This window comes from Podarcis tiliguerta (assembly GCF_965153285.1).
Source record: "Podarcis tiliguerta genome assembly, chromosome: 13".
Lineage (NCBI taxonomy): Eukaryota > Metazoa > Chordata > Lepidosauria > Squamata > Lacertidae > Podarcis > Podarcis tiliguerta.
Genome location: NC_139546.1, coordinates 27,781,184 through 27,796,628, shown reverse-complemented (window position 1 = coordinate 27,796,628; position 15,445 = coordinate 27,781,184). Strand labels below are relative to the sequence as shown.

General features: G+C 39.8%; 2 protein-coding genes across 2 annotated transcripts; one reads left to right on the top strand and one right to left on the bottom strand.

The window, feature by feature from the left end:
• Positions 1 to 2,650: 2,650 nt before the first annotated feature.
• On the top strand, positions 2,651 to 3,661 carry LOC310662494 (olfactory receptor 5AP2-like; the record flags this gene model as incomplete). Its single annotated transcript, XM_083409430.1, has 1 exon — positions 2,651 to 3,661. One exon carries the CDS (start codon positions 2,651 to 2,653, stop codon positions 3,659 to 3,661), a length of 1,011 nt encoding a protein of 336 aa, XP_083265556.1.
• Positions 3,662 to 4,603: 942 nt separating this feature from the next.
• On the bottom strand, positions 4,604 to 10,993 carry LOC310663347 (olfactory receptor 10A7-like). The gene is made up of 2 exons (XM_083411149.1): positions 10,667 to 10,993; positions 4,604 to 6,949 (listed from the first exon to the last, which is right to left on the bottom strand). The coding sequence occupies exons 1-2, from the start codon at positions 10,721 to 10,723 to the stop codon at positions 5,981 to 5,983; spliced, it is 1,026 nt and encodes a 341-aa protein (XP_083267275.1). The 5' UTR covers positions 10,724 to 10,993; the 3' UTR covers positions 4,604 to 5,980.
• Between the last annotated feature and the right edge of the window lie 4,452 nt (positions 10,994 to 15,445).

Below are 15,445 nucleotides of genomic sequence, written 5' to 3'. Positions count from 1 at the left end.
CCCCATTTGTACAGACAATTACAAACACATTAAACCCTCACATCTGTGTGAGAGGCAATTGCCCTCTAAGGACACCATCCCTATGGTTTCTTTTCTCCTTGAAGGAATGCCATTTTTTTCTCTCTCATTACTTCTTTAAGAGGCTTAACCCCAACAGTGCTGCACTTAAAAGAAAACCTTGCCTACGCAATACTTTCTTCTTTCAACTAGCTGACGACATTGCTTAGCTTTAAATACAGATGTGAAGATTTCAGAGAAGGAGAAAAGGAGAGAGAGAGAGAGAATGAGAGAGAACAAAATATTTGGGAGATGCTGTTATATGCTATTATTCACTTAAGATTCCCAAGGTCCAGTACAGTCAACGTACAGCTCTTTTGAAGATTAGCTGGAGTGTATAAAGGATTGTATATGGTGATCCCCAAACCCAGAAATGGGTGAAGGAAGTACACATACCACTCAACCCCCAAATGGAATCAACTTTGAGGTAAACCAATTTTTTACAATAGTTCTTCCTCCTCCCCCCATCCAACCTGTGGAGAGTGAGATTCCCTTTTCTATATATTTGAGAGAGTGTGACAATCAAACCAATTGACTTGTACCAAAGCTGCCTAATGGGACCTGTTGTTTTGACAGTGACCATCTGAGTCCTGTACCAAAGCATATAATTAAATTGTTTAAACAGCAGCAACTGTGCTTTTGGATGTCTAATTGGCAGCCCATAAAGAAGAGACATCCATTGTGATGCCCTCAATATATTATGGATCAGCCCCAGCCAGTTTGGTCATAGGTCAGGGTGGTGGGATTTGTAGCCCACAACATCTGGAGGGCACTATAAAGGGCTACCCTTGCCACAAATAATTTGTACCAAAAATAATTCTAAAAAAGAAAGAAAATGCCCACAACTTGCTATCAAAGTTATATGCTGCAATGGAGAAAGAAACCACATTTGTATGGCCGGTCACTCTCTTTTTTATCTTCTGTGTAATACTGTGTTGATATATAGTTGGACTTCATGAAAGAGATTGTTCAAATCTGGGACTGGTCATGGTTTATTTCAGAACACATTTCTACCCTACAAACTTGCAAACCTAGACAATAACAGTGGCCTTCAAAATCTGTTATGTAATCATTTGCAATATGGTTTTTAACCTATTCATATATACTGTAGCTGCAAGCCACTGCTAGAGAAGGAGGGGATTCTGCATAAAATTGCTTGCATGGGTTGATGGTATCCAAACATATCCATGTTAAGAGTACACCCATTGTTATCAATAGGAATTAATTGTTGCTATGATATCCTTACCCAGTTCTTTGTAATGTCTTGCAATAACATAACCTTCAATATTTATCCAATGAAAATAGGGACATCCCATTCCATAATGATAATTTTACGGTTTATACCCCACACCCCACATATTGATTTTCCCCATCACTCTGGGCAGATTCCAACATATATAAAACCATAATAAAACATTAAACATTTAAAAAGCTTCCCTATATAGGATTACCTTCAGATGCCTCTGGGACATTCCTGGATCAAATCAGAAACTGGGACGACTTCTCTAAATCAGGGACGTTCCTGGAAAATAGGGACACTTGGAAGGTCTGCAGTAATGGTTGTTCCTGACATAGCAATGCAAGCATGCTAATCTCAGTCAGCTCTGGATACTAGCTCAGTTGCAAAGAATGTGATGTTGCACAACTTCTGCCGTTGATGTTGACCTCTCTTGATTCTCAAGCTAAAGTTCTGCACAGTAAGCTACTTAAATCTCATTGATTTCATGGGACTTTAAGCAATCTGTGTGTAGGGCTGCATCCCCATTCTCTAGCAGTGTGGCTCTCAAGAATAGCCCATAGGTACAGAATAGAGACCTTCTTGCTAATGGTTGCCTTAAAAAATCCAAAAGTTAATCTCCAACATAGTAAGTTCTACAGAGTTTTCATTTTCAGTGAGAAATTGAGTGGAAGTAACACAAGGAATATCAATAGCTAATAGTTTGGCACACACACCCTGAGGGGGTGGGGCATAATGGAATTCCTATATGAAGCAGAACCTTTAGTTCATATGAATAAGAATTGCCTTTCTAGAGCAGACCAGCTCAACCATCACTTTATTTCCAAGATTGGACAACCAGATGCTTCTTTAAGCTCTCAGAAGGAATCAATGTGATGATGAGCACCGCCTGTTTATGATGTCTCTAATATCCTGTTACCAGGGCTGTATATATTTTCCACCGAAAGATAATTCTCAGCAAAGAAAAATCCTTGCATTTCAGAGAAAATTATAGTATTTACGGATTCACTATGGAAATAGTAGGTTAAGGCCATGAAAGCAGTCAATACATGTTATATTGAAAAAACAGCTAACATAATACCTACCCTTCAGATGTTGGGGACTACAAGTCCTTGGGCACCATCCAAAATTGTCAGTGGCCAGGGATGATGAGTGCCAGATTTCTGTAGCTACCTGAAACTTTTAGCTTGACATGAAATAGGTCCTCTATTATTCTATTGTTAATGCTGCTCTTTTACTTTTGCTGCTGTTTTCCATTTCATTGTTTTGTGTTTTAATTATTGGTGCTGTTATATTTACTTTTTATTTGTAAGCTGCTTTGAGCAGAAAAGCAGGATATACAAATCATATGAATCAATGAATAGTTATAAATCTGCTCTTTGTTTCACAACCTCCTTTCTTTCCCTGCAGCAACTGCAAAACAGAACAAATCAAACTACCATTGCCAGCTTCATTCTTCTTGGATTGGTTGATCATTACCCAGAACTGCAGTCTCTTCTCTTCCTGGCTTTCCTAGCAATCTACTTTATTACCATGGCTGGGAATCTCCTCCTTGTTGTGCTAGTTCTGGCTGATCTTCACCTCCACACTCCCATGTACTTCTTCCTAGGGAACCTGTCTTGCTTGGAGATCTGTTACACATCAACCATTCTTCCCCGGATGCTTTTCAGTCTTCTAACAGGAGAGAGATCCATTTCTGCTAATGGCTGCATTGCACAATACTATTTCTTTGGTTCCTTAGCATCTACTGAATGCTATCTCCTGGCTGTGATGTCGTACGATCGATATTTAGCCATCTGCAAGCCACTGCGCTACACCTCTCTCATGAATGGTAGGCTCTGCCTATGGCTTATTTGTGGCTCCTGGATAAGTGGTTTTCTAAGTAACACCATCATAACCTCTCTAGAGTTGCAGCTATCATTCTGTGGCCCCAACGAAATTGACCATTTCTTTTGCGATCTGGCCCCAGTGCTGAAGCTTTCCTGTAGTGACACCCATGTGGTAGAACTTGCAACCCTCATCCTGGCATCCATGGATACCATACCCCCATTTCTACTTACCTTGATCTCATACGTGCTTATCATCATCAATATCCTCCAGATCCAATCCAAAGGCATGAGGCAAAAAGCCTTCTCCACTTGTTCTTCCCACCTCATTGTAGTGACCCTCTTCTTCGGGTCTCTCATCAGCATCTACATGGCTCCCACAACTGACATACTGAAGGAACTTCATCAATACTTCTCTCTCTTTTATACAGTCTTAACCCCCATGGTCAATCCCCTCATATACAGCCTGAGAAATAGAGATGTCAAGGAGGCCCTATACAGAATTGTCAGAAAAGCTATCGGTTTGGCTCAGTTACCTTAACCTTTACTGGGTGGCTTTCTATGTCTGTTTCCGCTAACAAGGAAGTAAGGAGCTGCAGCAAAATCTTTGCACAGCATGACAGTATTACATAGGAAGCTGCCATATACTGAGTCAAACTACTGGTCTGTTTACTCAATATTTCCTACACTGAGTGGCAGTGACTCTCCAGGATTTCAGACACTACCGAGCTTACCTGGAGATGTCTGAACCTGGGATCACCTGCATGCATTGCATTCCCACCAACCCCTCTTTGTAAGTCACCATGGAAGCTGTTGAAAGTAATGGTATAATTTACTAAAACAATTTTTTTTAAAAAATAATTTCTTGTTAGTACTTGTGCCACAGCTAGAGAAGCTGAAGAATTCCAATGGAATTCCATTGCCTCTTTCTAAAATTTATGTATTGTTGTGTGCTATCCTTGTTGTAAATCTACAAAAGAATAAAATAAAATAAAATTGGGATTAAGGAGTTTTCTCAGGACAGTGGAGGGTGTAAGCAATGTGTCCCATTGGTGTATTGGTGGTGGCCCTTGCCCTTCTTCAGATAGGAAATGCTGGGGGGGGGGGGTAGGCCTCATTCACCACTTCCCTGGAAGGTAAGTGGTTCTTCTTCTAACAGCAAACACGTTCTTAAAGTGTGTGACTTTGATTAGTCAAAATGGCAACTTTCACACACAAGAGGGAGGTAATAGCAGACTTAAGGGAGATTGCAGAAACACAAAAATGTGTTTTTGGGGGGTGGGAATAATTTGTATTAGTTTTCAATTACATTCTAATAATAGCCTCATTATAACAATGCCAAATTATAATACAGTTAGTAATACCAATCATTCAAATACCAAATTATATAATTTAAGTGTCTCCCCCCCCCACATGCTAGAATTGATGGTTGGATGATTTATTTTATTTCTGCATTCCAGAATCAGTTTCAGTTACACTCCCGTCAAAATAACAATCCCTTATACAACAACTGCAATATTAACAACTTCCATTCTTATTGAGACATTAAATAATATATAAATCTACAAGTGAGGCATTCAAACTGTATCCTTGTTCTTCCTGTGTGTGGCAATCTTTCTTCCATGATGTTTCTTTCTGTCCTTGTAAAATATTATGTCTGTCTTTTCCTGGTTGTTGCTGTTCTCTATCATGCCTTGGGTGGAGCTAATATCCCATTGTTGTTTCAGAAATTCTCCATTGCTCCGTCCCATGGTTCACTGTTTTGCAACTTTAACAGCAGCTGCAAAATTCACACTGTCCCAATACATAACCTGTCTTCACCATTTTCCCTCTCAGCCTGGGAAGGAGAGTGGTCGGGCAAACTACAAATAACTCAGTAATGAACCTTATCAGTTTCTTGGCAAACTTGCAGATTCCTTTCATCCCTCTGTTTGGCCAGAGATAAATGTGCAGTTGTACTTCCAATTAAATTAAATTCCAAGTAGTTTTAGCATCATTCAATTCAGTCCACAAATAATAAAGGATAGGGAAGAGTCAGCTCTAAGTTTCCAGTGTAAACCTTTTGCAAAATAGAGCTTCCCTTCCTTTTTCCTTTTTCTTTACACACACAGTTCCATTCAATGTTATATTCCATATCTGCAATCCACTTTCATCTCTCCTCACCTGTACATACATAATTTGAACTAGCATTCAAAGAAGGGTTACTGAATCATAAATATAGAAAAGAAAACTTTATATAAAGAAGCCATAGGCTCCCCTCCCCCCCCCATCTTTTGCACCAAATGAAATCTCTCAATTTCCAATCTTAACGACCTTGCAGCTGGTTCAATTCCACAGTTTATGATCTCATCTCTTTCTAGCACGTGCATGTAAAGGTAAAGGTAAAGGGACCATGCACCACTAGGTCCAGCCGTGGCAGACCTTGGGGCTGCGGTGCTCATCTCACTTTATTGGCCAAGTGAGCCGGTGTACAGCTTCTGGGTCATGTGGCCAGCATGACTAAGCCGCTTCTGGCAAACCAGAGCAGCTCACGGAAATGCCGTTTACCTTCCCGCTGGAGTGGTACCTATTTATCTACTTGCACTTTGACGTGCTTTCGAACTGCTCAGTTGGCAGGAGCAGGGACCAAGCAACAGGAGCTCACCCCATTGCGGGGATTCGAACCGCCGACCTTCTGACCGGCAAGTCCTAGGCTCTGTGGTTTAACCCACAGATGATGAAAACAGGGACATCCTAAGGGGAAGTGGGATATTCCAGGATCAAATCAGAAACCAGAAAGCCTTCTGCAAATCGGGACTGTCCCCGGAAAATAGGGACATTTGGAAGGTCTGCTAATCTTATCTATCAAAACATTGTGAACCTATGAAACCCTGTTGCTGAATCTTCTGACAGTTTTGAAAAGCGCTTCCTTCACTTCTCTGTTTCTCAAACTGTATATCAGCGGGTTAAGGGTGGGTGTTAGGACAGTGTAGAAAAGGGAGAAGGTTTTGTGTACTTCACTCGGTGTTACTGATTCAGGAACTATATAGACAAGGAATATTGACCCATAGAAAAGTGTCACAACAATCAGATGGGAAGAGCAGGTGGCAAAGGCTTTCTGCTGAGCAGCTTTGGATTTAATTCGCAGGACAGTGAGAAGAATGCAGATGTAGGAGGTTATAGTTAGTAGAAAAGGAGGACCTGTTCCCATAAGCCCTAGAATAAATGTTACAAGTTTTACTTGGTGCGTATTGCTGCATGAGAGGTTTGCCACTGGATATATGTCACAAAAGAAATGATCAATTTCATTGGGTCCACAGAATGTGAGCTCCAACATAAAAGAAGTAATTATAGTATTGGTCACTAGGCCACACATCCAAGACGTGAATGCTAACTGGAGGCAGAGTCTACCATTCATAATGGTTGAATAGTGCAGAGGTTTGCATATTGCCAAATACCTATCATAAGACATCATGGCCAAAAGATAGCATTCTGTGGCTGCACAGAAACCAAAGAAATAGTATTGTGTGATGCACCCCTTAATGGATATGGACCTATCCCCAGTAAGGAAACTAGCCAGCATTCTGGGTACGATGGTTGAAATGTAGCAAGTCTCCAAACAGGACAAGTTCATGAGGAAGAAGTACATAGGAGTATGAAGATGCTGGTCAACTGCAACCAGTAAAACAATTAGGAGGTTTCCAACAAGAGACAAAGCATAGATTGCAAGGAATAATACGGAGAGGAGAATTCGCAATCCAAGGAAATTGCCAAATCCCAGAAGGACGAATGTTGTAGGGCTTGACTGGTTTCCTCCCAATGCTGTTTGCAGATGAATCTCAAAGTCATTCTGAAATGCAATTTGACTAGTGTTAGCTTAGTGACTCTTTCTTTCCCCTCCCATTGACAGTCACAAAGCCAGCCACCCAGTATGGTCCTATCAGTACTGTTCCACTTAGTAATGGAAGTTGAGTTTTGTATGTTTTGAATGCTCTGACACATTTGTTTGTTCCTTTTTTTAAAACTCAACCCTCCTTTACACGTAGTTGTATAACACCATGATAGGAAGCCTTCTCATAAATATGCTAGTTCCCTCTGTACAAAGCATTTTTTTATGGGGAGAGGCAAGAAGCCTCCCACTAGCATCACTTTTATCATTGCTACTACTACACATTTATGTAGCATTAATAATGTGCAGTGCTGTATACATTTCACCCATGTCTCAGTCCTTCCCCCAGTCTGACAATTTGCAACAAATGAAATACAGTGATAAATGGAAGTAACAGGAGGTAGATAATGCAGGACAAGTTTGGATCAGGAAAAAGATGATGATATTGATGTTGATGATGATGATGATGATGATATAGCATAAGGACAAAATAAGAGTCCTGCTTCATAAGACCTAAGCTTGATGAAAAATCCCAACCCAAACATATCTGCTCCGAGGTCAGTCTCACTGTATTCAACAGAGCTTATTACCAGGCAAGTAGGCATAGGGCTGCAACCTTAGTCCAGTACCCAAGATTCACCAGCTGTCAACCACTGGGAAGCTGTTAAGCAAGACATAGGAGCAATAGTCATCTCCTGTTGTTGCTCTCCAGCAGCCGACTGTCAGTGGCCTACTTCCTCTTGAAGCCATGAGGACAAGAACATATGAGGATCCTTGCTGGATCAGGCCAAAGACCCATCTAGTCCAGCATCCTATTTTCACAGTGTCCAACCAGATAACCTAGGAGAATTCCACAAGTAGCTCATGAGCACAACTGCACTTTTTTCACTTGTGACTCCCAGGCAGCAACTAACATTCATGATATACATTGCTTCATACATTCTCCTAATTGTCATGACTAGTAGTCACTGATAAATAGAAAATTATCCATGTCAAATTCCATTTTAAAGCCATTTCATCTAATGGCCATCACCATGTTAACTCAAGACACTGAACTCCTTACATTAAATTTATGTTGTATGACTAAGTACTTTTTTCTGCTTATCCTGAATCTCGTCCCCGTCATTGTTCTGCCCGGACACTGAAGTCCAGCTCCGAGGGCCTTCTGGCGGTTCCTTCACTGTGAGAAAGCAAGTTACAGGGAACCAGGCAGAGGGCCTTCTCAGTAGTGGCACCCGTCCTGTGGAACGCCCTTCCACCAGATGTCAAAGAGAGCAACAACTACCAGACTTTCAGAAGACATCTGAAGGCAGCCCTGTTTAGGGAAGTTTTTAATGTTTAACAGACCACTGTATTTTAATATTTTGTTGGAAGCCACCCAGAGTGGCTGGGGAAACCCAGCCAGATGTGCAGGGTATAAATAATAAGTTATTGTTGTTGCTGCTGCTGCTGCTATTGTTGTTATTATATTTCAATTGATGGTGAAACATTATCATTTTAGAAATTGTGCTGTGCTGATTCCTGCCCCCAAATTCCTAGATAGCCTTTGCCAAGTCAAAAGAGGTTGTATGTTTGATTTCTTTCTTCTTTCTCCAGATGCTTGAGAAATTCTTCTGTATTTCATTTTAACAGTTCACATTTACTTACAAGGTGGATGCTGGGTGCATGATCAGTGGAGGCTGGTTTATTAGGGCTAAAGGGTCATTGCCCTTAGTCTAAGAACCTTAGTCTGCCCTAGGCAGTGGCCAGCAACACTCCTCCTAACTTACTTCCTACTTAGTCCATGTAGTGTTGTCTTTGTAACAGCAGGAAGGTGAATGGGAACATAACTAGAATAAGCTGGCGCTCTCAGTTGCTGGCTCTGTCTGCACCTACTCTCTGCTTTCTGCCCTACTGGTCTCACTTGGCAACAGCCACCACTGTGTGTGAGTGAATGTCCTCTTCCATTCTACAGTCACTTATTGGATGTCTGCAGCCTTTTCAGCCGGCACTTCCTCAAAACCCTAGGATACTCTTGGCTAAGATTTCCTGTAATTGCAGCCACTCTGGAAGTTTGCAAAATGCAGGCCAAGAGATACAGTAGGTGATTTATAGAATGAAATAAAGGACATTCTCAAACACCTCTTGGCCACCTCAAAAACAAATAAGATAAAAAGAAAAAGCATCCCACCCATAAGAATTACAATAAAATTCTCAATCCTTTGATAATTATCAAATGAAATTTCTTTTTCTCTATGCAATTTTGAGGTTATAACCCACTATTATAGTTGCTATGTTTGTAAACTAAAAAATGCCTTGGACACATAAATCATGCCTGCTGACTCTAGAGAGGGAGGCTATTCATGCATATATTTTTTTATTAAAAAACCCCAAAACATACAAGATTATAGTTGGCTGTGCAACACATTCATTCACATTCTCTGAACGTAACAGAGGCATATCCAGTTTGTTGTGTAAATTGGTCCTTTTACATCCGATAATAGACATATTTTACAGTTAAGGGAGTAGGTTTCAAATGCTGATTGCCTTTTCCTCCAGAACGATATCACTGAGGCCACATCCACATAATACATTTAAAGCACTATTACACTGAGGACTTCCCCTCAAAGAATCCTGGGATCTGTAGTTTGTTAAGTGTGCTGAGAGGTACTAGGAGATCTATATTCCCCTCACAGAACTACAGTTCCAGGAATTCTGTGGGAAGAGGGGTTTACTTTTAAACCACTCTGAAATTGTAGCTCTGTGAGGAGGGTGGCATCTCCTAAAAACTCAGCACATTTAACAAACTACAGTACCCAGGATGCATAGGGAAGTCATGACCATTTAAGTAGCATAAGAGTGATTTAAATGCATGGCGTGAGTATTGCCTGAGTTCTACAGAACACTGTTTCCGCCTTGCTTTATAAATTAAACTGTGGATTAATATAAGCAGCTGTACTTAATCAATGTTTGGCAGACATTACAAGTTTTCAGATGGTCTCAAACAAGTTAAATGTTTGGCTTTTTAATCCCAGTTATATATATAGATATTATAATCCAGAATAGTTGGAGTTAAAGTGGCTCCTTGATTTCTGAAACCCCTCTGAGATTTCTCAGTTCTGCTGTGCTTCTGAGAAATCCAAAACACTGATACATTTATTGTTGTCCCAGGACATGGTCTGAGGGTAGATGGTGAAGCTAAGCAGATCTGTGTTTGACTGTGCCTGCATGGGAGCCCTTCTGCCTTGGGTTACATGGTGGAAGAAGGGTGGGATGTAAAATGTAATAAATAATACATTTTCTCTCTGAACAGCTTGCAAAATCCAAAAACTTGCTCCCAGAATTCTGAACATTGTAAAATTAATCAACCCAGGAAAAGATGTCAGTACGTGTATTGTCTGCATTCTTGCCAAATCTAAACCTTCCTCATATACCATTAGATTGATGTTCCAAATGAAGACGGGACAGATCCTGTGAACATCATAGATCTTATCTGTCTGGAAACAGATCAGATCCCATTTGCAGAACAAACCTTTCACTTCCAATCAGCCAGTGTCAAGGTTTACTAAGAAAGCAGCAGAGTTCATTTGTGTGCATATGAAACATTTAAATCTCACATGAAATAAAAATGAAATACCCTGCCCCAAATATAGCAGATGGGGATGAAAAGCTACTATGATAGATAACATGAATATTTACCTCTAAAATGATTATATTTCCAAGTGGAATCTCTGATGTGTTCCATCTGGATTCCATCTGTAAAATAAGGGTTTCTTCAGTGCCTTCTCAATACTCTCCGCATGTTTTAGATTATGGCGTCTTGTCTTGTCTTGTTTCCATTCAGTAGCAAAAGATTCAAAGTACGATTAATTAAAGGGTTTTGCTTCCATTCAATAGCAAAACACCACCGTGCCTACTTATTTAAACTGAAACTGATCAAGGAGGATAACTTCAATTCAGCAGCAAAATATCACTATGTAGACTTAGCTAAACAGTAAGTGTTCTGGTGGAAACTATTTCTACAGATGGATATTCACAATGACTGGGGGAGGAGAACTAAGCAGTCTTGCATGCATTTGGCTTTCTATTATTAATAACTGCAGAACTAAGGAAAGCCGCATTTTCACTATTGGTAGAAGGGGAGGAATGGGAAAGAAGGGACCCTTTAACCTCAAGGACCCTGTTGCAATCTCAGCTGGCAGTTTTGGGGGTTTTGAGGTACTTATAATGCTGACCAGGTCTGAGAGCAAGAATAACAGCAAGAATCATGTGGATTAGGTGGCATTCTAGTTCAGAAATCTGTCCCACTTGGCATCTTTTAGTGCTTATGGTCTGGGGAGCTAGGGCTCTGCAAAGTCATGCCAAATCCGATGCCTATCTTGTTCTTTTAAGATTCAAAATATTGCATATTAAAGAAGTGCTGGATCCATGAAATTGATGGCAGTCTTCCAGGTTCAGTCCCCTGATAAGAACAAACTTTTCAAAATGACATAAAGTGTGACTCTGTAGTTTGGAACTCAATGTTTCTACCCCTCCCTGCATCACTCCACCCTTCCCCAGTTTTTGTTTTTGTTTTAGCTTAACTCTTTGGTTAGCTTTTATTGTAAAGCAAATCAATTATGAATGATTTTGAATTATTAAAAACACATACTGTGGGTGGGGGGGGGAGGAAGGTTTCATTCTTATTTTTAGTGAGTGAGAATAATTTCCCCAAATGATGGATTTTTCCCCCCACAGTTGTGGGCTCTGCCTCCTTTCTTTTAGCAAATGTTTTGTGCCACTGGGGAAGTGGTAATTCTGTATTGATTTGTTTTGAATGTTTGTATGTGATGCCAATAAAAGGTTTGATGATTATTATTTGTACTCAAATGCCATAGTGTGAGGCTTGACCAGTGCATTAACTGAAAGGAAAATGCTAAGAATTGTGAAAGGTATAGCATGCATCTTAAACATTTTGCATTGTTGTTATAGTATTGCCAACACAATCAGAGATCAATGATATTATAGAAACAAAGTTCTCAAACAGGAAAATTCACTCACTTCAAGTATCTGTTCCCTTCCTGGCACAGTGAAAACTAAAATAACTTTCCCCCATGGCTAGACTCTTGCAACAAAGGAATCATTTTCTTAGATGTTCCAGCCAGAGTGGGAAGAGGGATATTTTTTTCTGACCATAACCCTCCCCCCACCACAATGGACTGCATGTCCAGTATATCCCCATGCACACACATGTAAATAAGAAAAAAGCTGAATAAAAAATGAAATAATTCTACACTGCACAAGGTCTTTACTAGCAGATGGGGATGCCAAACAGTAAGATAAAATAGCTGCAGATAAGTAAAATACCCCATGGAAGAGCTTTATGTTGATATAAACATATAAAATTTATTGTGGATGCCTAGAAGCAAAATATATAACCATATAGATATATGCACACACCTGTGTAGCCTGGCTTTTGATACTTGAGATGAATATTTTTGGGACCCACCTTATTTCTGTGGTTGTTGGATGTTTTAAGCTGCTTTTAATATTGTGTTTTATCATTGCTTTTCAAAAGAGTTTGCTTTAAAGTGTAGAAGAGTAGCTAGGTGCTGATCTCAAAGACATTTTCTGTAGCCTTGTTAATAGACGATGAAATACCTAATTTAGGACTAACTTAAACCACTTTTGGAAACTACTTTGAGGTGTCTTCTACAATCAAACAGTAGATAAACTTTATGAAATAAATAAATAAACGTAAGGTAACTTCAGGTAACTTCAAACTTTGGAAAGATGAGATAATAATAGGAATTCATCAGGACTCGGATCCGATTCAAAATTATGAGCTGGCAATGAGAAGAATGAAGACAGCCCCACCTATCTTTCAGAATCTTCACATAAGATCTCACTTGAGTAAACTTGAGCAACAATCTCTAGGTCTGCAGATCTGGCATTTTTACAAGTGCCACGTAATGTTTCTTCTGTATTTGCAGCAGTTTTGAAACACTTCCCTATAAACGGCTGTCTTCAGATGGTTCAGGGGTTGCATAACTCCATACCCTCCAATGTTTCTCTGGTTAAAATAGAGATGTCCTGAGGAAAAACAGAACTGCTAGGTTAGCAGGAGCTGGGACCGAGCAACGGGAGCTCACCCCGTCATGGGGATTTGAACCGCCGACCTTCCTATCGGCAAGTCCTAGGCTCTGTGGTTTAACCCACAGCACCACCCGCATCCCAGCACATGCATGTACATTAGTCCAAATTAAACTCTAATTAACTAGGGGGGTGACATCCAGCACGCCGCCTGCCGCCAAATCCCAAGCCTTCCCCGAGCCATCGGGGGAAGGGGGTAGCTGCACTGCTTTGCCTTCATTTTGACAGTTCGGGGTAGGCTTGGGAGTCGCGGGGGGGTGGTGCACCCAGGGGTGACATTCAGCGCACCGCATGCCCACAACTCCCAAGCCTACTCTGAGCCGTCAATATGGGGGGGGGGTGACAAAAAAAAATCGCACTGGGTACCACCTGACCTTGCTACGCCTCCACAAAACTACAAAGGAATCCTGCAAAATTGACCCCCAATGGATTTCAAAGCAAACTGATCTAAACAGCAGATTGCGACTACTGGTAAATTATCTTCCTAGTCTCACCAGTCCTCATAGCTGGCAATACAAATATGGCTCTTGATTCAAAAAATATACACAAGTATATTAAAATGTGTTCGTTTGTTTTTTAATCGTTTTAGAAATGTTTACTTTGAGATAAAATGGTGACTTGGGCTCCTATGGTGGAAGGTGCAGATTTTATTTATATGTCTATATGTAAAAAGCTCCTGCTGCTGTTCCCACAGTGTGGAAGGGAAGGCAGAGTATTTATTGAGGATGGGGCTGGCATGGCAGGGCTTTGTGTCCTTGTGAAATGTCCTTTTTTCTTTTCCTCAGCTCATCTAAGCCACTGCCAATGCAACTCCCAAACTTAATGGAGCCTTGAAAAGAACATTCTTGTTAGGTGACACAGATCATTTTTTAAAAAAATCCTTGCAGGTTTTTGCTTGCTTATTCCTCTTGTTGTTAACGTTATCAGTGCCATTGGCATTTTGAGTACCATCTTAAAGAAAATGGATCCCAGGCCAAAATCATTTCTCAGTGATGAGAGATAGGCAAGTCTGTTTATGGGAAGTTTTACACTTTTGCATGTTTTTTCATCCATACTTCCATTCCATTTTCACATTACTTTGAAAGATGTTTCTTTAAAAAATCATGACACAACAGTTATTTAAATAAATATTGAAAATATATTGTTTCCTGAACATCTGCTTTCATTGATGTACTTTAATCTTTTAACTTCTGAGAACTGCATCACAACTAGAAATAAAAATAATAATAAAGACTTCCTTTAAGAGAAAACCAGAAGCTTACCTCCTGGGGATCACAGATTTGGATATCCCGCAAAAAATGAAGAGTATATTTTTAGATGCCACAGTGGCAGCAAAAATTCTTATCGTTACAAAGTGGAAGAGTGATGAAATCCCTTCTATTCATGAATGGATCCAAAAGTTAACAGATTATGCGGAGTTAGATAGTTTATCAGAAAAAATAAAGAACAAACCGAAACAGGAATTCATCTCAAAATGGGAAGTTTTAAAGTTCTTTTGAAGAACAATTACAGTAGTTTAAACTCTGTTACAGTGTTTGAATAACTTTAGTAGTAGATTTAAGAAAGATTGAAACCTTAGATAAATCAATAATTAATTAATTAGACAATTTAAGACAAAAATGTGTATGAGCAACAAATAATAGATAATGGACAGGAGGTTGGGTCTATAGTCCAAGGACCGCTTTTTGTTTTATTGATTTGTAATTAATATTGTCCATATTGTCCATATCATGGTTTGGTTTTATTTCTTGTCTTGTTTTTTTTTTGGGGGGGGGGGGAGTGTATCAATTAAAAAAAAGGAAGAATAAAACAGACATAAAAATATATATATTGTTTCCTGAATATCCGCTTTCATTGAGGTACTTTTATCTTTTAACTGCTGAGAACTGCATCGCAACAACTAGAGCAGTACAACACCCAATGAATACTTAATGCAAAAAAGAACATTAGTCTGAGAAGTTTGGATCAAGTTTTTTCATTGAGGAAAATAAGAAGATTGAATGCAACAAGCAGTTGATGACAAAATCATTCTCAAAACTTAATCACAGCACTTTATGTGACACCATGAAACTATGAAACCATATTTCTGAATTTTATGACAGATTTAAACAGAGCTTCCTTCACCTCTCTGTTTCTCAAACTGTATATGAGGGGGTTCAACATGGGAGTCAAAATGGCGTAGAAGAAAGAGAAGATTTTATGAAGTTCCTTTAAGGTTTCTGTTTCAGGGGCTACATAGACTAAGAATAATGAGCCATAGAAAAGTGTCACAACAATCAGATGGGAAGAGCAAGTGGTGAAGGCCTTCTGCTGGGAAGCTTTGGATTTAATTCGCAAGACGTTGAG